The 25,418-nt window shown below is 46.8% G+C and overlaps 12 protein-coding genes across 12 annotated transcripts; 4 read left to right on the forward strand and 8 right to left on the reverse strand.

Annotated features, from left to right (window-relative positions):
• Positions 1–227: 227 nt before the first annotated feature.
• On the reverse strand, positions 228–1,482 carry SERLADRAFT_376912 (uncharacterized protein; the record flags this gene model as incomplete). Its single annotated transcript, XM_007312992.1, has 4 exons — positions 228–431; positions 492–597; positions 654–1,039; positions 1,101–1,482. The coding sequence occupies 4 exons, from the start codon at positions 1,409–1,411 to the stop codon at positions 341–343; spliced, it is 894 nt and encodes a 297-aa protein (XP_007313054.1).
• Positions 1,483–1,644: 162 nt separating this feature from the next.
• SERLADRAFT_444749 (uncharacterized protein) lies at positions 1,645–7,426 on the forward strand (the record flags this gene model as incomplete). The annotated part of the gene is made up of 12 exons (XM_007312993.1): positions 1,645–1,661; positions 1,700–1,860; positions 1,909–2,051; positions 2,106–2,181; positions 2,235–2,373; positions 2,427–2,611; positions 2,662–2,798; positions 2,850–3,263; positions 3,315–3,800; positions 3,853–4,002; positions 4,059–4,143; positions 4,195–7,426. The coding sequence occupies 12 exons, from the start codon at positions 1,645–1,647 to the stop codon at positions 5,427–5,429; spliced, it is 3,228 nt and encodes a 1,075-aa protein (XP_007313055.1).
• A 520-nt stretch (positions 7,427–7,946) lies between these two features.
• On the reverse strand, positions 7,947–8,591 carry SERLADRAFT_455921 (uncharacterized protein; the record flags this gene model as incomplete). The annotated part of the gene is made up of 1 exon (XM_007312994.1): positions 7,947–8,591. A coding segment is annotated over one exon (417 nt), but the record flags the coding sequence as incomplete, so codon positions are not given.
• Positions 8,592–8,661: 70 nt separating this feature from the next.
• On the reverse strand, positions 8,662–9,761 carry SERLADRAFT_455922 (uncharacterized protein; the record flags this gene model as incomplete). The annotated part of the gene is made up of 6 exons (XM_007312995.1): positions 8,662–9,071; positions 9,124–9,251; positions 9,311–9,382; positions 9,441–9,563; positions 9,624–9,631; positions 9,695–9,761. One exon carries the CDS (start codon positions 9,068–9,070, stop codon positions 8,831–8,833), a length of 240 nt encoding a protein of 79 aa, XP_007313057.1.
• Positions 9,762–9,789: 28 nt separating this feature from the next.
• On the reverse strand, positions 9,790–10,075 carry SERLADRAFT_376922 (uncharacterized protein; the record flags this gene model as incomplete). Its single annotated transcript, XM_007312996.1, has 2 exons — positions 9,790–9,931; positions 9,986–10,075. Coding segments are annotated over 2 exons (176 nt in total), but the record flags the coding sequence as incomplete, so codon positions are not given.
• A 419-nt stretch (positions 10,076–10,494) lies between these two features.
• Positions 10,495–11,319, reverse strand: SERLADRAFT_376925 (uncharacterized protein; the record flags this gene model as incomplete). Its single annotated transcript, XM_007312997.1, has 4 exons — positions 10,495–10,570; positions 10,629–10,813; positions 10,878–11,115; positions 11,169–11,319. Coding segments are annotated over 4 exons (542 nt in total), but the record flags the coding sequence as incomplete, so codon positions are not given.
• A 2,722-nt stretch (positions 11,320–14,041) lies between these two features.
• SERLADRAFT_455937 (uncharacterized protein) lies at positions 14,042–14,850 on the reverse strand (the record flags this gene model as incomplete). Its single annotated transcript, XM_007312998.1, has 4 exons — positions 14,042–14,226; positions 14,286–14,399; positions 14,452–14,514; positions 14,576–14,850. The coding sequence occupies 4 exons, from the start codon at positions 14,729–14,731 to the stop codon at positions 14,146–14,148; spliced, it is 414 nt and encodes a 137-aa protein (XP_007313060.1).
• A 581-nt stretch (positions 14,851–15,431) lies between these two features.
• SERLADRAFT_376937 (uncharacterized protein) lies at positions 15,432–16,281 on the reverse strand (the record flags this gene model as incomplete). Its single annotated transcript, XM_007312999.1, has 4 exons — positions 15,432–15,490; positions 15,544–15,723; positions 15,778–15,986; positions 16,063–16,281. The coding sequence occupies 2 exons, from the start codon at positions 16,080–16,082 to the stop codon at positions 15,779–15,781; spliced, it is 228 nt and encodes a 75-aa protein (XP_007313061.1).
• A 790-nt stretch (positions 16,282–17,071) lies between these two features.
• On the forward strand, positions 17,072–18,302 carry SERLADRAFT_364924 (uncharacterized protein; the record flags this gene model as incomplete). Its single annotated transcript, XM_007313000.1, has 5 exons — positions 17,072–17,117; positions 17,192–17,655; positions 17,730–17,907; positions 17,963–18,111; positions 18,168–18,302. 5 exons carry the CDS (start codon positions 17,072–17,074, stop codon positions 18,300–18,302), a joined length of 972 nt encoding a protein of 323 aa, XP_007313062.1.
• A 457-nt stretch (positions 18,303–18,759) lies between these two features.
• On the forward strand, positions 18,760–21,121 carry SERLADRAFT_412607 (uncharacterized protein; the record flags this gene model as incomplete). Its single annotated transcript, XM_007313001.1, has 11 exons — positions 18,760–18,965; positions 19,036–19,151; positions 19,220–19,399; positions 19,448–19,524; positions 19,576–19,634; positions 19,685–19,741; positions 19,804–20,384; positions 20,441–20,529; positions 20,580–20,710; positions 20,948–21,008; positions 21,085–21,121. Coding segments are annotated over 11 exons (1,593 nt in total), but the record flags the coding sequence as incomplete, so codon positions are not given.
• Positions 21,122–21,282: 161 nt separating this feature from the next.
• Positions 21,283–22,411, forward strand: SERLADRAFT_432835 (uncharacterized protein; the record flags this gene model as incomplete). The annotated part of the gene is made up of 8 exons (XM_007313002.1): positions 21,283–21,316; positions 21,384–21,410; positions 21,466–21,629; positions 21,681–21,796; positions 21,846–21,949; positions 22,021–22,085; positions 22,144–22,248; positions 22,310–22,411. The coding sequence occupies 8 exons, from the start codon at positions 21,283–21,285 to the stop codon at positions 22,409–22,411; spliced, it is 717 nt and encodes a 238-aa protein (XP_007313064.1).
• Positions 22,412–22,468: 57 nt separating this feature from the next.
• ATG24 (uncharacterized protein) lies at positions 22,469–24,633 on the reverse strand (the record flags this gene model as incomplete). Its single annotated transcript, XM_007313003.1, has 9 exons — positions 22,469–22,723; positions 22,777–22,929; positions 22,987–23,289; positions 23,374–23,528; positions 23,588–23,801; positions 23,855–23,942; positions 23,992–24,046; positions 24,099–24,234; positions 24,293–24,633. 9 exons carry the CDS (start codon positions 24,536–24,538, stop codon positions 22,664–22,666), a joined length of 1,410 nt encoding a protein of 469 aa, XP_007313065.1.
• Between the last annotated feature and the right edge of the window lie 785 nt (positions 24,634–25,418).

The raw sequence follows: 25,418 nt of genomic DNA on the forward strand, positions 1-25,418 counted from the left end.
GAGAAGGCAAAGCGGTCCACAAGCATTTTACACGCGGCCATAGTGGTCTCAAGCAAAGAATAGTCACGGAGAGGTCCGAGATGCACACGGTGGCTTAAAGCAAAGCTAAAGGTGACTTTATCGAGGGTGGTAGCATCGATGTGATTATAACGAGGGTACGTCCCTATTAGGCAAGCAAGATGTGCGCTAGCAGTGGAGCCCAGTCTAACCATCAAACAACAACCCATGGAATGGTGATTCAATGCATTGTTTTAGTAAAATGTGATTTATCTACAAATGCACAGTGCGAGAGTACAGCTATGTAGAAATGCCCATCATTAAACTCAAACACATCCGGACTCTAGCGCGGGAGTGGTCTAGCACGATTTTGCGCTCTCCTTTTCAGAACAAGGCGACCCAACATCACAGCAGTGAACGCAGAGAGTGAGTACCTGACGTATCCATTTATATTAGCGATCCCATCAGCATATTCGGTGCAATGCAGTATTTACCAAGTGACCACGTAGGACATATGTGCATTCCGCACGTCAACGGTTGCCGATCGACCCAGGGGTATGCCCTTGTTCAGTCGCGATGCAGCTTCCCCGGCATGGCCATCTAGTGATAGTCAGAAACTTGACTACACAATAATCACAAGGGGTATGACTCCTTACCGAAGATTTCCTCGATATACACGGGCTGAACATAAGCGTGTTCACCACCCGCGTACTCTGCCATTGCATCAACATCGGCCCAATACCATTTGCCTTCTTCTGGACGATTGTCAGGAGTGAAGTTATTCCGCGTATGCGATGTTCGAAGCATCCCGAGGAACTGAACCTCTCCTTCCTCTCCGCGAACATAATTCTCAGCAAAGTCTTTGGAAACGAAACCACGATCAACAAGAACTGTTGAACCATCGGACCGTATTAAAGGTGTTATAACGTGATATCCGTGTGTCCCGTCCCGTACACGGGGACCCAGTAACATTGAACGTTTGTGATCCCATCTACCTCGAAGAACGACCCTACGGAAAATAAATTCGGGGACAACTGAAAGACTTTTGATGCAGAGTCCATTTTAGATCGTCGATCTCGATGTGAAGGGAAATGCGCTCGCACTTTACTCGTTTCGGGAGGAGGATTGGCTCACGACGTAATTTTTCCTCGAGTTCATCAATCAGAGCTATTTTCCATTGCAAACGCTGGAGTTGCCAAGTGCCCAGAGCAAAAGTGAATATGGGGATAAAGCCAAGTACCAAAACAGTTGGATTATACCACGAATCTCTCCGCGCTTTGTATGCTGATGACAAGGACGCTCCTGTTTTCTCTGTGTGCACAAAACGGGGAGAAAATGAAGTATTGTGAAGCCGGTTGGGCTTCAGCGCTGAAAGTCCACGTTTAGGAAATGTCGACCGTAGTACTGAAAGCATAAGATAGCCTTAGGGGTAGCCTTGACAGCCTTGCACCGGATATCCGTATGCAGCTTGGATGTCACTGTAGTGAGGAGTGCACTGCCAGTCGCAGCTGTCGCAGTCCGCCGAGCCCGTCTGGGTCCAGGTTTCCCACGAGGTGCTTTATACCTGGAGTAATACCTTCCTACGTCTCTCAACTCCCAAAACACTTTTCGAAAGTCCTTTGAGACTCTAAAACTACATCGACAGCAATGTATGTTATCCACAAGTACATCGTGATCGTGTTTCTCACTGTACGCAACACAGGTCTCGCCGGACTCGCGCAACTGGCTTCGACGTGGATGGTGACGAAGTACACTACCCAACCCGACCGGTCGACAAAGACAAGGCCGAGCAAGAGCTTGTGGTCAACATCAAGAAAGCTACAAGTGCTGATGAGAGTGCCCCCAAACAGAAACATGTCCGGAGTAAGCATTCATCTGAATTGAATTTGATTGCATGCTAACTTTCGGCAGAATGTATTGTTTATACATGGGATTACCACAGCTCGATATCATTTTGGAGCGGCCTACGAGTACAACCTATCCTCTCAGATGAAGTTCAGACCTTCAAGGCCCTCATAACGGTCCACAAGGTTCTACAAGAAGGGCACCCTGTGGTTCGTAATCCACTTCAATTCCCATCCGACAGCCACTGATGGTATTTGTTTCAGACGATCAAGGAAGCTCATGGTCAAACTAGTTGGCTTGAAACTTGTGCACGAACAGTTGGAACTGATGGCGGTCGAGGTATGCCCTCGTGCTGTAACATCGTGGCTTAATATCTCTAACGCTATCTTAAGGTTATGGCTCGTTAATTAGAACATATGTCCAGTTCATATTGGCTAAACTTCGATTCCACCGTCTGCGACCAGAGTTCAATGGTTTATTCGAGTACGAGGAATATATATCGCTCAAGGGTATCGATGATCCCAACGAAGGGTAAGAAATCATAAATGAACTCCAGAAAGTGTATACTAAACCTCCCCTGGCAGCTACGAAACCATTTCAGATCTTATGAGCCTGCAAGACCAAATTGAATCTTTCCAAAGGATGGTATTTGCTCACTTCAGGCATTCGGCCAACAACGAATGTCGCATATCTGCGTTGGTCCCACTGGTAAAGGAGAGCTGGGGCATATACAGATTCATTACCAGCATGTTGCGCGCTATGCATAGAAGTGAGTAATAATGTCTGATGATGGTGAGATTTTCAACTAAAAGCTATCAGGGACAAACTCTATCGATGCGTTGGAGCCTTTACGAGAACGTTACACTGCGCAACACTACAGCCTCAGGAAGTTTTACTACGAATGCTCTAATCTTAAATATCTGACTGGTCTAATTAACGTACCAAAATTGGGCCAAGTGAGTACGCATTTTATTTCAGGGTTGCCATTAACTTATATTTCTTTAAAGGATCCTCCAAACTTGATGGACAACGGAGATGCACCAGATCTGCCAGCTCGCCCTAAAACAGCTGTTCGATCCCCTTCACCTCCTCCCGCCGCTCCTTCGCCAGATGCTGCCGCCGTTAACGAGCAAGCACGTATGTTAAAACAATATGAAGAGCAACAAGCTGCCTTACAAGCCCAAAGAGATGCCGAGGAGCGGCGACGACTAGAATTGGAAGCAGCGCAACAACGTGAATTTGAGCTGCGGCAGCAACAGCAGGCAGAGCAGCAACGATTGGCTCAAGAACAGCTTATGCACGCGCAGATGGCACAGTATAACAACCAAGCCGCTCAGCAAGCTAGTGAACTAGAAAGAGAAATGCTTGCCATGAGAGGGCAGTATGAACGTGACCAACTGTTGTTGGAGCAATACGATCGAGTGCGTTGTAATCCTCTTGGGATAATTGCTTGTTATTGATTGATATGATAGAGAGTCAAAGCTTTGGAAGGCGAGTTGGGTGGAGTAACCGTAACTGTCAACGCCCAGCTGGCATCCAAGGACGACCTGATAAAACAGCTTCAAGATCAAGTTACACTGTGGAGAAATAAGTACGAGGCATTGGCGAAACTCTACAGTCAACTACGTACAGAACATTTGGATATGCTTTCAAAATTCAAACAAATGCAGCTCAAGGCTAGTTCAGCGCAGGAAGCCGTGGACCGTATGGAACGCATGGAGCGTGATTTGAAGGCCAAGAACCTTGAACTCGCAGACATGATCCGTGAGCGTGATAGGGCCCGATTCGACGTAGACCGTCAAAAAGCGACACACAAGGACGATATAGATAGACTCCGTCGTGAACTGAGCTTTGCGAACGAACGTGCTGAAGATGCTTCCCGGTCAAAGAGCTCCGAAGTATCTGGTGTTATGGGCAAGTACAACCGTCAGCTATCTGAACTCGAGGATTCGTTGAGGGTATGCACCTTTACTTTCTTCCTGTAGCAATGATCCTTATTGTCTTGGACAGAGTAAGCAAATACAGATCGACGATTTGCTTGTGAGACTGGACAATGCCAGCGGAGATTTGGACAGGCTGAGGGACGAGAAAGACCAAGAGATTATGATTTTGCAGGAGGGTATGGACAGCACGATTCAACAGCTATCAGAGACACGTCAGGTACGATCGGTCATCTTATTACAAAACTCCTTTTTGTTCACTATTCGAAATTATAGACCCAAGGTATCAGTGAGGAAGCTACAAACGCCCAAATCGATACTCTCATCCTTGACAATCGTAAGAAGTTGAATGAGATCATCGGTCCGTACTTCTTCTGTATCATTTCCAGCCCCATCTAACATAGCCTCGTAGATTCTATTCTACAGGCATGCGTCCAGAAAGTGGATGATGCTATCTACGAGCTCGAGTCTCCCTCTCAAGCTGGAAACCCTAACTCAACCCCAGAATATACTTTGTCAATGATCGAGAAAGCCATCAATAACGCTACTGATTTTGCGATGGTCTTCAACCTTCATCTTGGCGGAGATGTCGGCGGCGATCATGTTGATGTTATCAAGGGTGCCAATGAATTCGCGCAGGTGTTATCGGACGTGTTGATCAACTCAAAAGGGATCACCCGTCTGGCCGATGACGATGACAAGTCTGACAAGATCGTCGCTGTTGCAAAGACAGCCGGTGACGTCGGTCTTCGCTTTTTCCTCAACCTCCAATCATATAAACTCGACCTCCTACAACCATCACAGAGGAAAGATGTGTCGATGCGTAACAACAGCGAAGTGCGGGGGGCACTCACCAAGCTATCTGAAGTCGTCGATGGCCTCGTTCCAAAAGGTACCAAGGGTGGTGCACTCGCACGAGCAAATGGTAACATTGGCGACATCGTCGAGCAAGAAATGTTGGGCGCTGCACAAGCCATCGAAGCCGCTACTCAGCGTCTGCAGCAGCTCATGTCTCGTCCCCGCGACTCATCGAGATTCAGCGCCATCGATTTACAAGTCCACGACTCTATCTTGTCTGCGGCAATGGCAATCACAAATGCCATTGCTCGCCTCATCCAAGCGGCTACTGATTCGCAAAAGGAGATTGTTGCTCAAGGGAAAGGCTCAAGTTCGGTCCAACAATTCTATAAACGGAACAACAGGTGGACAGAGGGTCTCATCTCTGCAGCGAAATCTGTTGCATTTGCGACCAATCTTCTTATTGAAAGTGCCGACGGTGTCTTGTCAGGAACTCACTCGTTAGAACAGCTCATCGTTGCTTCTAACGAAGTTGCCGGAGCTACAGCCCAACTAGTTGCTGCATCTCGTGTCAAGGCAAACTTGATGTCCAAGACGCAAGAGCGCCTAGAACTTGCTGCAAAAGCTGTCACCGAAGCATGCAAAGCTTTGGTCAAACATGTCAAGGCTCTTTCTTCCAAGCAAGTGGATGATGATGTGGATTACAAGAATATGGCGGTGATGGAATTCAAGAGGCGCGAGATGGAACAGCAGGTTGATATTCTGAAGCTCGAAAAGGAATTGGGCGCTGCAAGGCATCGCCTTGGTGCAATGAGACGAGCCGGTTATCATACTGACGAAACAGATTAAATTTGGGAGATATTACCAGACGTTTTGACTACCGTTTCATGAAGTTTTATGTTGATGCATTCGCATGTAATTTTTTTGTTTACAATTTTGGATTTCTTTCCTTTCAAGTTGCTTGTGATTACTGCAGGGACTTTCATCGTTAAGTGGAGCATTCAGCGTTAAGTGGAGCAATAAGGAGCAAAGGCGTTGTAAGATTGGAGGGAGAGTAACACGGACATGAGTAGTTACTATTAAAACAAACACGAAGAAAGGAGCGTTTACGATGCTCTACTGTGACTATAATACTAAGATATGAATACTAAAAAACATATGAATTAAAAGTGAGGTCAGTAATGAAAACCTGCAGTAAGTAGCAAGTATTAAGGGGTCAATTAATCTTCGTCGCCGAAATCTCGATTGGTGTCTAAAGAGTCCCGCCCATCCATGTCAAGGAAACTACTATCTTGAGGTGATGACGGTATATGGTCCGTTATCTCAAGGAAAGATGGCTTCCGGATCATAAACTTGTGGGGTGCTGTCGTTACCACCCCCACTGAACTCCTAACAATATTTTTGCGCGGAGGAGGCGATAGTGGGACGATGGGCACATTACTAGAGCGATTGTCGCCGTTCGCTCCCACATTACTCCCGTTAGAAGCCTGCGGCCTGAGCCGAGGCCGCGGTGGTGGTGGAAGACCGATAGCAGGAAACTGGGCGGATTGAATAGACAAGGAAGCGGAGCCGAAAGTGGGAGATACCGGAGAAAACTCTGTGCTCCCCTGTGCAGTCGACGGCCTTAACGCAAGCCGTTGGGGAGGGGATTGTCCTTTCAGAATCATGGATGCACTGCGGGAAGGAGTTATACGGGGCAAGGGGGGCATGAGAGAATCGAGGGCTTCCTTCTCCTGTGTCGTCAGCATTGGCGTCGAAGAAGACGCAAATGACTGTCCGCGTGAGCGAGTTCTTAAAGTATCGCCATATTTGGTCTCGAATTCGCTCTGAACGCTCGCCTCGACTTTAAGCATCTCGGCAGGGGACATTATGTGCTGCGGAGTGTATTCTACCGTCGACGTTGTGGGACTAGGGCATCGCGCTTCGGATATTGTGTCGTCGTTTATGGAAGGGGCAAAAGAGCTCAAGGAAGTGACTCCATGTCCTACCTCGCTCTCTGTGGGCAAGCTAAAAACAGATCGCAAGTCCTCGTCCGCGCTCACGCTTGCTGAGGGTCGTCGTACACTCGATCCTGAAAATAAACGTCTTCGTACTGTAAACGGAGGTGCCGTGGCACTCCCTCGCCGCTGCTGTTCTGCAATAACAGGAGACTCAGCGGGTGAAAGGGGAGAAGCAGGCGTCGGAGTGCACGAATTGGCATGGCGAAGAGGAGGTACAGGAGGTGCAGGAAATCGAGGTTGGTGGAACGACCGCTGCTTTCGCATAACCGTCTCTTTACCCACTACCTTGAGTTGATCCAACGGAGGAACAAGTGTAGGCGTACTGCCTCCATATGGATTGCCCTTGGTGAGAGACTGATGCGAGACTGCTTTTTTCAGATTATGATGGATCGAACTCGACAATGCGGCTTTAGAGTGTGGTGCGAAGATGTCGGCTATTCGACCATGATCAGCCCCCTTATGTGGTCTGCGTATGGTCGCAAAGTCACGATCTAACGCGAGTTGCCGATCCTTCTTCGACTTGTGACGAGGGCTGTAGTACCCCTCGTCGTTATCGTCGTCGTCACCTTCTTCACCAAAGTCTGGTACAGAAGACTTTGACGACGCAAATGATATGCTTGACGACGATGATTCAGAATCAGTAGTCCTTGCTGAAGACGGGTCCTGATCATCCGATGCACCCTCTTTAGGAGGTGGAGGTAAATCATGAGCAGGTGGCGCAGAAGGCGGGAGAGTAACAACACGAGAAACGGAAGCCTGGCGACTGAGAGTGCGAGGGCGGGAAGTAGGCAGGGCGGGAGGGACGAATGATGCTGGAGCCGTACTCTGACGTGTATTTTCAATAGTTTGATAGGCGCTTGGGGAGTGCCCAGCATCTGTCTTTCCCCTTGGGCGAGTTTGGGGATGAGGCATACGTGACGGTTCGTTTCCGCGGTTCTTATCCGTTAACGTCAAGGAAGACCCTGATTTGGAGAGTGAAGACTTCGTAACGCCTTCTAACGTGAGCTCAGATGAAGTTTGCGGCAAAAAGGTCTCCCGTGTTCCCTGTCGGACATTTTGCCCCGCAGATTTCCTTTACATCTATTAACACGACGGAGGGTTGTAGAAAGAAGAATTACACTCACTTCGGAGACCATCTTCGTGTAGCATCACAAGAGGATGACGACAAAGGTGACTTGGGCCCTTCAGAATAAACCGAGCCGGAGTCGTAATTAGACTGGGAAGAGGTGGAGGCAAAAGATGAACGGTTGAAGGGCATGTTTGATTCAACCTTTCTGTTCAGTTCACCAAATGAGTTATTGGAATGAACAGACAACCTGGTTGGGTCCAATGTGCCTCGAGGAAAGGCAATGGCCTCTGCAGCAAATGGGTCTGTGTCAGAGACGGTGAAGACAGAGCGGGGGAAGGATAGACGGTCTCTGGGTGCATCCAGGGGTGTGTGTACCTCGATGGAATCATCACGTGTCCTTACGGTGGATGATATGGAGCGGGCTGGAGGTCTGTTTGTGTAGCGAGGGGGGACAGGGCGCTCATTGTCGGGTTTGGAAGGTGGGTTATGTACAGGCAACGCTGCTGGCTGTTTCCTAGGCTTGCCACCGATTCCAATGACAGAGGCAAGGGTGTAGAATCTTCCAGGGTGATGTTTTACGTTGTCAGAGTGAGTCGGGAGCTTTTCTGAAGGAATGGAGGTTGGCATGGTCTGGATAGGCTTGTGAGTGGGCAGCTGGGAATTCTTGGACGAAAACCAACGGCTCCGTGAAGATTCGTGACGAACTGAAGACATAAAGGAAAGGTGAAAGGGGTGGATAAAAAGAGTGTTTGCTGGGAAAAGGTGGTACAGGGATGCCGAGAAGGTGAGCTCTGTGTGTAGGTCCTTGAGCGCGACCGGATAAAGGGTTACAGAAAGGAATGGGAGGTATGGGACATTTGTGGTAAGGAAAGAAAAAGAGGACGGCAACGGAAGGCACCGAATGTGTCCTTTTCCTCTGCGTAGAGACGGTATATTTGCAGTGAACAGCTCCCTTACGTGTTTTCTCATAAAATTCAGCCCCGGCTCACTCGGCCCAAATAAAGCCAATATCACCCAGATCACACCCAGGCTGCATCAGATTGCTGTCCTTTTCTTGATCATCTTTTCACAGGAAATTGCAACTGAATCATCCCTCGGTGGGCCATCATTTGTCACCAACGGAAAAATCCAACATAGAATCAATTGCCCAGTCACGCAATCCCTCAGCATCTACTCCACAGCTACACCTTGCAAGCGCACACGAAATCTTCATCCCACATAATTCCTGTCGAAAATGAGAATGTGTCAACTTGAATGTGAGGGTCCGAGTGTGAGGCGAAGATGAGACGACTCATTGTCAACCAGCGAAGCCTTGAGGCATGCATGAGATGAAATATAGCACGGCAGACACGGCCCCGCAGGCAGTAGAGCTTCCGAAGGTCGTTTGAGTGGCTCCATTGCCGTAAGCACCATCGTGGCATTCTGGAAAACAACCTGCTCGTCGTTCGGTAGTGCGCCGTCTTTTTACACGCACCTTGCTGGCTCATTACACTCGCATTACCCGCACGTTTGTCAAAGCCTCATCAGATCACCCTCATATACTTGATCTGCTCAATAAGCAGGCACCACCGCGATATTCGTTATCTCTGTTATCATCCTGATCTAAGAGGTCGATCATAAATGAGCGCAATATCCTTTTAGCACTCCAAGTAAGGAAATACCATATACAATTTACGTAGCGCATTCTTGTTACTAACTAGGACTAACGTCCTGAGTTCTTTGGAAGTCATATACTATATTGAAAGACTTTAGTCCGGGCCAGACAATACAATTCATTCATAGAAACTTCACCTTGTTCCTTCCGTACAAGCATTTTGGTAACCATGCGCAGGCGGAATTTGTCGTCCTTTCAAGGCCCATCCGTTACAGTACTCAGGGCCGCCGGTATTTATCGGAAGCGAAATCACAGGTTACCTGCAGGTCAGGAACCATTAGCCTCAAGTGACCTCATATATTTGCACTCTTAGACTAAACCCATTTTGCTGCGTTGGTACCCGTAACTCAAAAGGTGAATCATTTTAAATCCGGAGAACAGTTCTACTCACTTTTAAGTTTGATTCACGTCTATCTCTCAGCCTGTCTGGTCGTTAACCGCTGCCTTGAGAAATTAGGCCAAAAAAAAAACAAAAAAAAAAAAAGTCAACTGTCCTCAGCGTTACTCTTTCATAGGATCTACTTAGCTGAAATAGCACGAAGTTTATCTTCAACATCAAGCGCAGCTTGGCCGACTTGATCCATCGGGATTGGCATTGGGAAACCGGAAGCTTTCCCACCGCTAACAAGTAAGTTTGTAGCACCTGCCGCACTGCGTCATATCAACAAAATAAGTACGCCAGGTGTCCACGGATGTATATCCCTCACGTCGCGACCACAATAGCGGTGCTGTATCTTAGCAATAAAAAACATTTCGCTCAGCAACGAAACATTGAGACAGATGAATAAAACCTCAAGCTCCCAGCATCCTCGTAGCTGACTAAACCCACACTTGGCATCACTTTCGAAATACTGCATCCTATAGTCGAAGAGGCACGGTGACAGATATCATTATTATTTGAAGGAGTCGCTGAAGCTCCGTGACGAAGCTCCCTCCGTAGCATATATTACGAAACTGCCAGATGGGAAAGCATGAAATGAAATGATGATGGTTGTATATCGATCAACCCAACTCGGCCCACACATCCTCTTCATCCCGGTCGTCCAGGGCCTGCGCAGCTCGGGGCATGTCCGTCATCGGCGCACTGTGAGGTGTAAGCCCGTGTTCGTCTTGCGCATCAAACACAACAGTGTCTCGCACAAGTGGTCTCCCGAGCTCCGCGTCTAACTCTTCATCCTCCAGGTCTATGTCAAGACTATTGTATCCTGCTCTCCGTACTGCAGAAATATCAATAGGCTTTGGCCGCGTAAATATGGACTGTCCTGATCTGAAGTCATTTCGTCAATATTATGCGAGATGAGGAGGCTATGAAAGGCTATACTGACTGTCGCATCACAGCGGCTAGACGCCCAAACTGCAGCACGTTACGGGCCACAAGTAGCAGGGTATCCAATATTTCCTCCTCCTTGCTCGTCGTGCCACACCCCGCAAACGCCAACACCAACAGTGTCAAGGCACAAAAGAGGGTAAGGATCAAGTCGAATACGTTAAATGGTGATTTCCAGAATTGCTGATGCACATGGTGAATATTGAATGTGGCAGACCTTGTCAGACCAGTGCATGAATGCGCTCACCCTTCCGAAAGCAACGAATCTCACTCCAACTTCAAGTATCATAGACGTGTTAATTATTATTTCCAAGATATAGAATGGTAACCCTGGGCATCCGTCGGAGAGACTGAGCACGACTGTGGTCACTGATAGTGCAGCCATGCCAAGGTATAGAAATATGTAAATCCGCGAGTGCACGAAACGATTGGCAATTCCTTTGGTTATTTCGCTCCGTGTTAGAGCATATATCGAGCGTGTAGTCCTGTACAAAAGTATCAGAAATCTGCAAGTTCAAGTCATACAAAGAAAGCAAACATTGGCTGCACTGGTACATTTTCCTCGTCCGTTAGACGATCTGTTTCGACAGAATCATGGTATTCTGGTGGTTCTGGCATACTGTCCGTCGTCGTCGCGCTGAAAAGGCTGCGCACGTATAAATACGTTATACATACTACCAATGCTGCCCATTGCGCCGAAGGGCAATGACTGTGGCGCAGAATAATGCGGAACAAACAGAGATAAACGTTGTTGCCTGTGGCTCTCTCTCCTTCGTCTCGTCTCAACGCTGGACACGATAACTCCTGTCCTATTTTCTTTGCATCAACCCAAACATTTTTTATATCACATACCCTGTAAAAGCATATCAAGATGGGTGGTGGAGACTTGAACATGAAAAAGTCCTGGCATCCGCTCTTGTTGAAGAATCAGGAGCGGGTTTGGCTGGAAGAAAAGAAAGCTGTACGAAATACTCTATATGACCTACCTTTGACTTTGCTGATTGACACTACCCACAGCTTGAAGAGAAAAAGAAACTCGATCAATTGCGCAAGGAAAAGGAGGAGGAAAGGCAGCTACAAGAGCTGCAGCGACTGCAGGAGGAACAAACGGGGAAGAAGAGAACAGAGAAGCTAGAATGGATGTATACTACTCCAGCTACGGGGAGCAGCCAAAATGCAAATGAGCTAGAGGATTATTTGCTAGGGAAGAAGCGTGTTGACAAGATTTTGACCGCCGATGAGAATGCAAAGGTACGCCCATACTAAGTTCTTTTAGTTCTTATTCTAATTTCATGTTGCCATATAGCTTGGTGCTGCACACAAAAGCTTTATCGCTGTACAGAATGCCAACAATACTCGCGATATTGCAGCTAAGATTCGGGAAGATCCTCTTCTTGCTATCAAAAAGCAAGAACAAGCAGCGTATGAAGCATTGATGGCCAACCCTCTGCGCCTCCGAGAGATGCAGCAGCGCAATGGAATCAAGCCAAAGAAGGATAAGAAGGATAAGAAGCGAGACAAGCAAGAGAAGAAAAAGGACAAGAAAAAAGATAGAGATTTGGAAGTGCGTGGTAGGGAAAGATCAAGATCACGAACGCTCAGTCCTGTGGATGGATATCGCCGTCGTTCGCCTTCATATGACCGATATGATCGCTCAAGGCGTTCACGGAGTCCTTACTATCGTCGCTCTCGTTCACCTCCATCACACCCACGCTATGATGATCGAAGGTACAGTCAGGATGATTCTAGAGCGAGACTAAGAAGCCGCAGTCGCACTCCTGATTCACGCTATCGCGCCAGAGACGATATGAGCCGAGGCCAACCCGGTGGACGGGTTAAAGTTTGGCCAAGGTCGGACGAGTCGGACGATAATGGTCCCATTGACGACCGGCGAAAAGAGCCTCCGAGGCGTTTTGCAGAAGATGACAGAAAACGGAGACGCAGCTATACCCCTCCAAGTCCTCGAGGAAAGCGCTCTCGATTAAGCCGATCTCCACCTCCTGCTTCTAGATCTACTCAGTCGGTGTCAAAGCAGCAGAACAATGCTGCCGAAGAACGAGCCGCCCGCCTGGCTGCTATGCAATCCGGCGCAACGAGTATGACTGCTGAGCGTCAGCAGCGATTGAATGCAATGCTCGAGAAGGAAAAGGCTGAGATGGAGGCTGAAGAGCGTGCTAGGGCCAAATCAAAAGGCATGGGCGGATTTTTGAGCCATGAGCAGAAGAAGGTATTTGGAGGTGTTGGGGGCTTGGAAGACAGAATAAGAAGAGGAAGAGGAGGATTGGTTGCTGATATGGACTAGAGAATGATATCGCACCTTTCCTTTCTTATCTGGAGTTCTCAGTTGGATTCGATGTATACATTTTGCATTTTCGATGTAATGCTTGTAAAACAGACAGCAAACGTTCAATTCATTTTAATTATTGTGCTACGTTGTAAAGTATGCAACTATCAAGTTCATAATCATCGATCCTGTGTCGTAAAACAAGCAAGACAAGCTCAAATAGCGTAAGTATATATACAGGATAGTAACCAGCGTCAGTCATTATGCATTATTGGCAGGTGACGTATCGAGCACCCTGGAAGATTTCAGAGTTACGGTGTTTTGATACTTCCTGTAACCCAGTCGCGGGAGTAGTACGGAGCGATTGGGAAGATAGCTGGGAGTCGTACGGCCCAATATGACCTAACGACACTCTGTGCGTCTGCATACCGTGTGCAAACCGAGGGGCAGCGCGGGAAGGAACTGTGGGGCTCGTGAGACCAACGATAGAATAAACCTCATCGGATGCATTGCTGAGCAGTATGCAACTGGACGGTGTTTCAAAGAGAAGCTAATGAAAGAATTTCAGGGGTCAGTCAATGATCGTCGGTTGTGTTGGTTCATTTTTGACTCACCATAGCAGCAGCCCGAGGTGACAATTGATTCAAGGGGTCATCAGTCAATGCATCCGAGCGTAGGGTGGCCGACACCGTAGAAAGCTTGTCCCATTGCCAGTACAGATCGTAGGAAGACCGCCTATCCTGGCAAAGCCCTTTCGATTGGGCGACCTTGGGATAGGTAAGATCCGCCTGAGAACAATTAGTAAACTGAAGGGATATGATTGTGTTTCGGACATCAAGGTGGATCAAATGTTACTCACCTGTCTAAGACGGTCAACTGGAGGCGAGGCTAGATGGACAGGAAAATGAACATGGTGTTTGAAAGACATCGACGCCAGATCGAATGCGAGAGAAGGAAGAATAACAGAAAGCGAGACTAAGATATGGAGGGTATATAGGCTGACAAAAGATCAGTGGCGAAGCCTTTTAAACGCTTAGCTGCACCGCCTAAGGCTGAGTATTTGAAACGAAACCGGCCGACAGACGCCAGACTGAGAATGATGGGCTAGTGAAGATCAGACACAATTAACACAGCTAGAAAAAACTTGATTATCCCATCAGGCTCGATTTACAACCAGACGCAATCAAATTGTCTATGCACTAGATCGAAACAACTGTTCGTACTATGCGCCTCACTTCTGAGCGCTAGACACTAAACAACAGTTACGGGCTCGCGTTTTTTCAAACTGGCGCCGCATGGCCAGAGCAAAGTCCTGGTATTAATCCGTTAGCGTCCAGATAGCACTCAGTGGAGGAATCATAGAGCACTTACAATGATCAATTCGACGGGGCCGATACGTCTTGCAATATCAGCACGCCTACCCTCCATGGCAGGAACAACGACATGGAGGCTAGCGACGTCTTCGTTTTCTTCCAATACCACAGACTATAGTAGCTATAAGTAAGTGCCTCATGGCAAGCTGGAACACTGTCGATACCAGAGGGAACCTCGGGGATGAGAAATTGTCGTAGTTCCAACTGCGATCATCATCGACAGTTTCCTTCAAGGAAACGCCAGACGTGAAATTGGTAGAAAAGGCCGAAGCATCTTCGGTAGCTTACCATGAGGTCTTCAAAACCTCCTTTCGGCTGTCTCTTGCCATAAGGGTGGTATCTTCCGAGGTGCGAAGAACGGTAGTTGGGGAGCTTGAGAGTATAATTTGCCTGAGAGAGCGCAAATTCAAAGGAAGGACAGGGATATTCGGTGGCAGAAGGCATTTAGAAAGCAAGGTAAGATAAAGAGAGGAGGTTAGGAAGAGGGAAAGGGGAGATAGGAACGAGGAGAAAGGTAGGACTCATGGGCTTTATGTACGTTGTCCTAAGGAGCCGAAAAGCATGTCGCCACATTGCAAGACCGCGGCAGCATAGTTCCCCGGATTTTTAATCCGCTTTTTTGGCTTTAGCAACTCCAGGCTCCGCAAATGCCATTTGATTCCGAGCGCTATCAGCTTGCTCTTCCAGGAATGGAGTCGTGGAGAGTACGACATCTAGAACCAGAGGGCTACAATCAGCTGCATTATAAACAATTCGCTCAGGCCAGTCTAAGCATGGGCAGAGCCATGCACCGGTCCAGCGGGTGGAGGATGCCATTGCATGTTATCAACGCCCCAAATCCCAGCCCGGCTGTCCTCGACATACCATTGGAGAAAGGGAAATAAGGGGTTATATGAAGGCTTTGGTTGCACTTTTTTCAAGTCTCCGCATTCAGTGTACACTGCCAATTCTTGTGGCACTTGGCCATCCGATTCAAAGGGGCATTCACATCTTGTTCGGAGAAATGAAATATCAGAAACACTCCACAGCTCCTTTCGGTGTTAACGAGCAGAATCCTGTGCAGTTCAATGACTGGACGGATCCTGAAGGTGTAAGCCAAAGCCTACTAGTGTTTGTTTTTTTTGTCACAATCATACCCCCATAGCGTGTGACACCCTGTGACATACATCAATATGTGTCACGTTTATCATATGAACATACCGAGTATGTACTTACCCTATGTTTTTCGACATGACCTCGCATTGATGGATGAATAGATTATACAGCATTATCCACAAGGCATATTCAGGATGCTAGACGAATGCAAAAAAATCGCAAAAGTATTGGTGCTACTGGCACGATGAAGAAAACATTATAGCCTACCAGTATACCAAGAATAACTCAAGGGAATGCTGTGACTTACTTTAAAACTAATCAACTCTGTTGAAGGAGCCAAGGTTAAGCCATCAATCCACTTGATTAGTCTCTTTGTTGACATCCAGAACGAGTAGCTTATGTGCCTACTAACCCGAGGGAAATCAGTCTCGGATCTTGTGCAAGAGTGGCGATGTCGAACTTGATATCCTCGTCGGTCAGCGCATAAGTACGAGAAGAAGCCAGCGCACACGATAATAACCGTAAATGTAGGATACCAGCACCATGGAGTTTTGGAAATCTCCTCCCTCTATAATTCGGCTCGTTGTATCTGTCCGAGGCAATCGTTAGTATCTCTTGCTCTAGAATATCCTGGACTTTCTTGTGTCTCATGAGTACTGACCAAAATTTCAATGATCTAGATTGGTTGGTTTGAAGGCATTTTGAATGCCCAGCCTCATGTTGTGGCATGAGGAAGGGAGGAAGGAAGCTCCGTTATGGACCAGTCACTCCGTCACGCGACTTCCTCTTTACCGTCATCCCCTTTCTCATTTCTTCCAACAAATACTTGTTGGGCCTCTGTATTCAGGATTTTCACGTTACCTACTATTTTTAACAATGATCCGCATCCTATCATCATTCCCAATAGTCCCCAATATCGGTTTCCAGTTTAATCTGATAGGCATGACTCCCAGAAGAATCATGTCTCAGAAGTGCCTTGTCTCGCGTTCAGAGTTATAGATGATCCCCTACCACCTCTATCTCTTCCTGGCATGAATCAGACAAGTCATAGCGCTGCTCCAGGTCGGTCCACTTCGATTGTAACCTGCAACTTGCGCTAAACGTGTCTTCGCTTTGCCCAAATATTATTTTAGTTTTGCAGAGAAGTCCGCTCAGATACCTCCGTTACCATCTGTCTTGCATAGATGGGCCCAGCGCTCAAACGCCATTTTTTTCGACTCCCACAGCCTTCCCACCATTCTTGGATGAATGGCGTGTCTGGTGAAGTCTGATCCGGCGAAGTATTTACTGACATTTTTGGGACGGTTCTTTTCCCTCTTATTTCCTTATATCTAGCTTTGTTTCCAGCCTCAATAACAGTGAGGAGAATAATATTTTGATATAAAATTGGGTGAGATGTCGCCTGCTCGATTTCCCTGCAGCCAGAACCCAAGTTGTAGTCTGGATCGCTCAGCCGAGCACGGTAAGTTTGCTTCCGACTCTACCGCAAACATTGATGTCCAGGAAAGGAAGGCATGTATGTACCCATTTACCGTGTTTACGTCATGCGAGGAGTTCCCCGCTCTCTACTCACCTGCCTCGCCCATTGTTTATTCCACGCCTATATTCTGGTTTAATACCTTTCTGTAAATTTGTAGTCATATAGCTAGAGTGTTGCAGCGTAGCCTTTCTGCGAGTCTGTTTGTGTTCATGTCTCAAAACATTAGAGTGGTTGTTTGCGGCGCGGGCTTCCTAGGTTTGTTCCCCGCTAAAATTATTTTTGCTTTCCCTTCCCCTTTCAGGATCTGTCACTTAGCATTTTTCGCATAGGGTCCCACATCGCGAAGACCATAGCTGCAGCTCAAGGATCGAATTTCCCCAACCGCCTAGTACAACTATCCTCTCGCCATCCTCAAACCGTTCATGCTGCTCTCGAAACAGTCATAGATCACCGTCGTCTCCTTCCCCCACAAGCTGTGGATATAACTAAACCTCAGACTTTGGATGCTGCTTTCCACGGTGCCAATGTGGTCGTCTCATTGGTTGGTATTATGAATGGAACTCCTGAAGACTTTGAACGCATTCAGTGGAGAGGCGCAGAAAATATTGCCAACGCTGCGAGGCGTGCCAATGCCAAACTTGTGCACTTCAGCGCCATAGGAGCCGATAAGGCCAGCCATATCCCGTATGTTAGGACTAAGGCTCTAGGTGAAGAGGTTGTGTTCGAGGCTTGCCCCGATGCAACGATCATAAGACCGAGTCTCGTCTTTGGCCCTGGGGATTCGTTCTTTACTGTGAGTAGGTATCATATGTTGGTCATTGACCTTCGAAGTATTCTAATACTCTAATTTTGTTCCCGTCACTACAGAGATTTGCCCGGTTATCTCAGCTTCTGCCATTTTTACCTGTCTTCGGAGGTGGCACGTCTCGTTTCCAGCCGGACTATGTTGGTGATTTAGCTCGTGCGGTCGAAATTATTTCGAGGGACAGTACAATGATCAAAGAACATGTCGCCGGCAAGATATTGGAGGCCGGAGGACCTGAAGGTGAATAATAAGATTTTCGGGTGTCCCATCGTTCTCTGAGCGTGCCTTCTTTCAGTTTTTACATATCGAGAAATCATGAACCTCGTACTACAGTACACGCGCCGAAGGCGTCCCATTATATCGATTCCCTTTGGCGTGGGTATGCTGCAGGGGTCAATGTTGGAACGTTTGCCTCAATCACTATTTACTGTTACTCGAGCTCAGGTATGTGCACTCCAGTTGCACCATCGATAGGCAATAACAGAAGTCAATTCTTGCAGGTGGAGCAACTTAAGTCAGATAACGTTGTCGAATCCTTTTTCAAAGAAAGGCACAACTGCTTCGAAGATTTCGTGACTCAATACTCGGGCCCTTTAACATCAGTGCATGATGTTCTTCCCACCTATATATCATGATGATGCCTTTGGTGCCCGTTGTGTTACGTGTATGTCCACGTTCTGCTCGTTTTTGTATCTCTATATCATGATGATGCCTTTGATCGTGCCAGTTGTGTTACGTGTATGTTTACGTTCTGCTCGTTTTTGTATCTCTATAAACCTTTGCCTTCATAGCCAATGTAGACTGGTACTTGTATATTTAATCAAGCTTCGCGTTCTGTCGATTCGAAAGACTGTTCATGTCTGAAATAGCCCAGACGAAGATGGCTTTTAATCAGATGGCATGCCGTCACAATTAGTCATCAATCTTCAATGACGAGTCCGGCACGGCAAAAAAAAAGATATAAATAGAAATGCAAGATCACGGTTTATCACTCGCGTGGTATATGACTCCTGGACTCTGAAGTATAAACGGGCAACACATGTTGAGCATAGCTTGAGCTGTCCTCCCTCCCCTCCCCTTGTCTGCAACGAAATGACTACTCAAGCTCGGGATCGCCCAGAGTCAGTCGTCGCTGACTTGAACAATGCTTCTGCGCCAGGACAACCCGAACATGAGATCACAGCCGTTCAAGAGAAAGGTATCAAAGGAGAAATTGCTGTAGAAAAACCATATAGTATTTACACACATAGCGAGAAGTGGATCATAGTCTCTATTGCTTCAGTGGCAGGTCTCTTTAGGTTCGTAGCATTTTTTTGCCTGGGACCTTGCTTCAGATAATCATCCCTAACCATTTACCGTATCTAATAGTCCGCTTACATCTAATATCTACTTTCCTGCCATTCCAACCATCGCAACCGCGTTTCACAAGTCCATTGAGCTTATCAATTTAACCGTCACTGTCTACTTGGTACTTCAGGGCGTCTGTAAGTTAGACTGTAAAATTTAGAAAATATTTCCCGCTAACCGGCCATCTTATTTATCTATTGCACAGCGCCCATGTTCTGGGGAACGATGGCAGATAGACTGGGCAGAAGGCCTATATTCCTTGTCTGTCTTTTCGTACTGTGTCTGGCTTGCGTTGGTCTCGCGCTAGTGCCTACCTCTGATTATTGGTTACTGATGCTCCTCCGGTGTCTTCAATCTGCGGGATCTGCTAGTACTGTTGCTCTAGGTATTATCCGTACATAATATATCTCTCGTCCTAATAAGTTTCCTATAGGTGCCGGTGTAATCGGTGATATTGCTACTCGCTCTGAACGAGGTGGCTTCTTTGGATTGTATAGCATGGGCCCTATGGAAAGTTACATATTTCATTGATATGGTGCTATTGTACTGACAACATTGCAGGTGGGCCCGTCCATTGGTCCTGTCATCGGGGGTGCTTTGGCTGGTTCATTGGGATGGAGGTAAGCATGCTTTAGAAGGCTGCAGTAAAACTTGCTGAGAATACTTTCAGATCAATATTCTGGTTCCTTTGTATATCGACAGCCGTGTGTCTTGCCTTCATGATAGCGTACATTTTTCCTTCTTCTGTTATACGATCTGGATCCTGATTTTGTTTTTCATTCCTTCCAGAATTCTACCCGAAACATTGCGTAGGCTAGTCGGCGATGGCAGCGTAGTTCCGTCACGTATATATCGTCCACTGATACCTATCGTTGGTCGTGGACGGATAAACTACTCCGCGGGAAGACCGTCACCGCAGCCACTCACCAACCCTCTCCGTATTTTCACATATCCAGACGTTGCTGCTCTTTTATTTTTCAACGGCGTAATTTATGCAGTTTTCTATGGTATAACGACTTCGATATCCTCGCTTTTCGTACAGGCATATCCGTTCCTCACCGAAACTGACGTCGGTTTATGCTTCCTAGCAATTGGAGGTGGCATGATGTTTGGCAGCATTTTTATGGGAAGATTTTTAGACCGAGACTATAAATCAATGAAAAACCAGATGATTCGTAAAGCTGAAGCCGACCCAGAACACCGCATCAACCCAGAAGACGTTACTATGGACGAACATTTCCCAATCGAGATGGCAAGACTGAGGACGATTCCCATATATCTTGTTATCTTCGCTGCTTGCACAATTGGTTATGGATGGTGTCTACAAGAGAGGGTCAACTTAGCTGGACCTTTGATACTACAGATCATTCGTGGGTCATTTTAGTTCGTAACGTGTGAGTGGTTTCTAACAACTACTATCACACAGTTGGTTATACCATGATATCTGTGATGAATACGGTTCAAACACTCCTGGTGGACTTGTTACCAACGCAAAGCTCATCAGTCACTGCATGCGTGAGTGACTACACGACCATTCGAATTTATGTCATCTTGACTTTGCGCAGAACAACTTGGTCCGGTGTTCATTGGGTGCGGCTGTCGTATCAACCATCGACCTAGCTTTAACCGCAATCGGAATGGGGTGGACCTATGTTCTGTTCGGGTGTATCAGTCTCGCCGTTGGTCCTATAATCTGGTTTGTTATATGGATAGGACCTCGCTGTCGAGCACAGCGTCGGTTACGAAGTGCCATATCTTAACTGGAACTTTATATGAGTCACAATGAAGTGACTTATCAGAGACTTATTTGCTTTCAACAAGCTATGATTGATGCAGATAGCGGTCTGTAGCCGTTCTCGCAGAATCATCGTCTCCAAGTAGTTGACTGGGACATTATGTGAATAGCGTCTATGGGTGTCATATAATTCAATAGCATACGACACAACAAGTCCCGTTTAGCTCAGTTGGTAGAGCGCGTCACTAGTAATGACGAGGTCAGTCGTTCAAGTCGGCTAATGGGAAAAATATTTTTTTTCTCAGTGTTTTTGATCTTCTTGATTTTGCTCTCAGGCTTATAAGCCGAACGCCAGGCCGTTTCTCTATTCATGTGTTTTCGATCGGGCTTGACCTGTTAAGTCTATGTAACGGACCTCATTATTGGATTAGTAGGTCTTCATCACAGTTTATGCCTAACAATTGTACTACACTCAGATAGAACGATAGAACACATAACGGTTGGTAAACACTTTTTCATCAACAGTACATGGAATGGCGGAACTAGATACGTCACTTACATTCAATCGTAAGTCCTGTTGACATTCCTACCGTAAAGCCACCTAACTAATTTAACTAATCAATATTATTACTAGAAACCGTGAATGGAATGCTCGAGTTCGGTGGGTGACTTTGTTATCATGTTATGTACGCACATGCTGAAAGTGAGGGATACAGTGGAAGTCGCTATACATTCCATACTCTACGTCCGGCAGATTTATCCAGCTGATTTGTTCGTGCGCCGAAAAAAATACGACACCCCTGTCTTTCAGTCTCGACATCCTGCTTTGAATGAGTATATCTCCGGTGCCGTCAAAGCGGTCGGCGAAGAGCTCATTTTTGTCGGTATCATCTTATTGACCCCCTTCCCTATCGTGCTTATCCCCTTTTAGGGAAATGTTGACAAAGTAGTAGTTGTCATTAAAGATCAAGAACAAGTTCCCCTCGAGAGATATATCTTTTCCTTGCGAAGTATGCTCCATGTGGAAGCCTTCGACAAGGATACGAGGTTTGGGAATTTTATTGGTGACCCAGATCGTCGTATTCACTATTCCAAGTGTCGAAGGTGCCATGTCTGCCGCAAAACTTGGCCAATATTTCCGATCGTTTCTCATCAAGCTGAATATGGTGGAGTCGCAGCTAGGGATGCTTGAATTACATGGTCTGTGTTTCTTATGTTTGCCTCGCATTTGAAGAGTCACAGCGTTTATTGCATGAGTGATTCTTCTACAGACAATGCCTCCTTTGCGATCGTCGTAGAGCTTAAAGACAAGACGCCGACAGAGATACACGAGAAGGTAGATTTAATTTCTGTAAATGCAAGGCGTATTTCTCAAAACAAAACCTCACTAATAGGAACCTCCTCCGTGGGTACCAGCAGACATTCAACATACGACGTCTGGGGCTTCAGAAAATGCTGAACTTCATCTACTTAGGGCAGTTGATACGGGTATTATCAACGTGAGTGTAGCATAAAAGCGCTCCGCAATCCCACATTAACGGACTTGCCTATTTTGACAAGCTCTCCCTGGCCGTCCAAGAATCCGAGGAGAAAATTCGAAGAATGGACAACAAAGGCAGTAAGGCCATAGATAAGGGGAAGGGTAAAGAGAAGGCGTCTTAACTTATCTGTGTTATCGTCGGACTTTTTTTGTTTTTTGTTTTTTGTTTTTTTTTTTTTGCAATTTTCACCCGACTCGGTGGTTTTGGTGGTAATTGTTGGGACATTGTGTAGTAACAATCATGGACCTAGGCGGCACTATCGGGAAACTAAATCTATCTGGGGTTCCCCAAGTAGACAAGAAAACTAGAATACAATGAGAGTCAATAAGAAGGCTCGTATGTAAAGTGAGATAAGAGGTCAGTTATGAGAATGCTAAACGTCCACTCGTATGCGCTGAATAATAGGTATAATCCGCTCCCACTCTTCCATGGCCTATAGAACATAGTATCATTAGTGATTTTATAGAGTAGAGAGCATATACGTACTGTTTGATAAAATTCAATCTCGCCATCAGCGAGATTGCCTAGCATCTCTTTCATTTCTGCTTCTTTAGCGTACTGAAATACCGTTTGCTCTCGAAGGGTTTCGTCGCTGAAAGCATCCGATGTTTCGTGAGCGGTGGTGACCGCGTCCTGTAGCTGTAGGTGAAGTTGTATAATTAACAATAAGTCATACGATGAGACCATAGGCCATACCTCTTTTATCTTTATGTCCAGCTTTCGCATCTTCTCTACCCTGCTCCTGTCATCGTCCGCCCCACGAATGGCATCAACTTTGTCTTTCAAGTAGGAACTGAGTCCTAAACCCGTACTCCCTGCATGGCCACTGATTACTGCCGAAAGGCGATCCCGTTCAAGAGTCACGCCTGAAAGGTAATCTGATAATTCCTCAAAGTCTAGCTGCTTTTGGTCTCGCAACTTCAACACAGCACGGTTGGCATGAGAATATGTAAGAAGGGAATGCAGGTGGACGAGGAAGGGGTCAGTGGTCGTTGACGTCTGCAGGTAGGCAAGAAGTTGAAGATTTAGTTGAAACATATTAATGATGTGACACAGATCTAATGGGAGGATAGAAAAACAAACCTTGTGACGTAAGAGCGCAGAGAACTCCAGCAAGGTATTCGAGAAATGGTTTAGAGGATCTGTGATGCCCGATTCTAAAAATCCTAGGCCCTGTACTGCGACAGCTAAATCATGGTAGTCCGCGGTGAGATCTTCACCAGATTCGGGGTTGCCATCTCGTTCAGCCTCAGATTCTGAAGACGAAGAAAAGAGAAAAGAAGTAAGAATGGCTTACCGTTCGTTCTCCCCCGGACGCGATTCCAAACCCGTTCAGACAGGACGAGGCCATCTTCAAATTTGTCAACATTTTCCCGCATCTCGAGGAAACGCTCATCCGGTTTACGAACACGAGCGAAGGCATTAAGAAGAGTGTCTGAGATATTATCTATAATTCCTGGCGTAGGTTCAGGACCTGGAGGATGCGCCAAGTGTTGATGCATGTGAACATGCTATAAACTATTACAAACGTATCATGCATCATATATTGTAGACTTTTACTTACCCATTCCGTAGACTCGAAGAAGGCACGAACAAGAGTACTTCTCTGAAGCGTGGGATGCCACGAAATGCGTTGCAGGAAACGATGAAGACTAATAATACATTAGGGGGTATCCTCGATGTAGAAAAATGATAGCTCACTCGAGCCTCCGTCTCTCCATAAACTCTGGACTAAACCTGTCACCAGTTATATACTCTAAATTACTAGTCATTAATCATACAAAGGCCATTATGAGCCTTGAACAAACCCAGTCGATGTTTATCGGGTAAAGCGGGAACTACACATGCTGGGAAATCCTTAACAAGATGGTCTCGAAGGAAGACAAAGTCCTGGAACCGTCGACGTGATGAAGGATTGGGAGTAGAGAAAATAGGGAGATTCGTCTGTATGATGGTTACACCTTCTATAAATCTTAGCACGAAACGGGTTCGATATACTGACCTTAGCCGAGACCAAGTAAGAAACATAAGCGTCTTTTGTTTCTGCCAGTTCCTTGACAGGATCTTTGACTACTGTAATGAGGTACCCCTCCCACTTGGGATCGTGTGGGCCATGACCCTCGTCAGCTCCAGCAGTACTTTGTTTGAATCCCGGTCCAGTATGCGGGGTGATGTGATCGACATCGTACGGAGCCGAGGGAGACTCCCATGTAACGCTGTCGAATACATCTTCGTCCTCGCCAAGCATAATTGTTGCGTCTCTGTGGGGAGTTGCGAGCTTGTCTTGACTTTGAGGAGCTATATGAGCTGGACAGTGATCCTGGTAATGGACAACCTCAGGGTGTGGACGCGCAGTATACGTCGGCTGTGACCAGGTGTGACTGTGACATGGATACTTGGAGGCCGTTGGACAATAAACGCAAACAAACGCTTTCTGGTTATGCATTATTTCAGCCACTCATTTCTGGTGCTTTGGCTGCTGTGGGGGTTGTCGTGTGTTGCTGGGTATGAGGTCCCATTCTCAGATTCGGATTACTCGCGCCAGGCGTGCTCTGGGATGTGGGGCGGGAGCACACCGTTCATCAATGGTATGTCATTTCATGATATGACACCTATATCTTGAACTCATGCCAACAAACAACTAGTTACATTCGACAGTAGTACGTCGCAGGGTCAGCTGGCTATGGTGATATACGAGTGGAAAGATATGCAGTATCTGGGGAAAGTTACTTCAATGTCTGACGAGTCTTTGTCTGTGAGTCGTTCTTCCAAGGTGTCCGCTGCTGCGCCTTAGCGTATTCCATTTCCTAAAACACTCACATAGCAGAAAACGTATGTATGCACCTCGAACGCCGTAAGAGGAGGTTTCTGCACCTCTTCTCAGCTAGGGACATTCATTCTTGACCTTCCGGAGGGAGTATCAGTCAATGAAACAAGTTTCTGGTCTGCCAGGGTGGCATTTGGGTCTAATAGCTCAAGCACCGCCGGTGACAGCACCGCCTCTGGATTTTGGGACGACCCTGAGGGAAATCCTTCCCTACCGGCTGATAACTATACATCGCCTTGGCGTCCCAGAGGATTGACGTCGTCCGGTGGAGACAAAATCTCTCGACAAGAGTCAAATCTAT

This window comes from Serpula lacrymans (assembly GCF_000218685.1).
Source record: "Serpula lacrymans var. lacrymans S7.9 unplaced genomic scaffold SERLAscaffold_1, whole genome shotgun sequence".
Lineage (NCBI taxonomy): Eukaryota > Fungi > Basidiomycota > Agaricomycetes > Boletales > Serpulaceae > Serpula > Serpula lacrymans.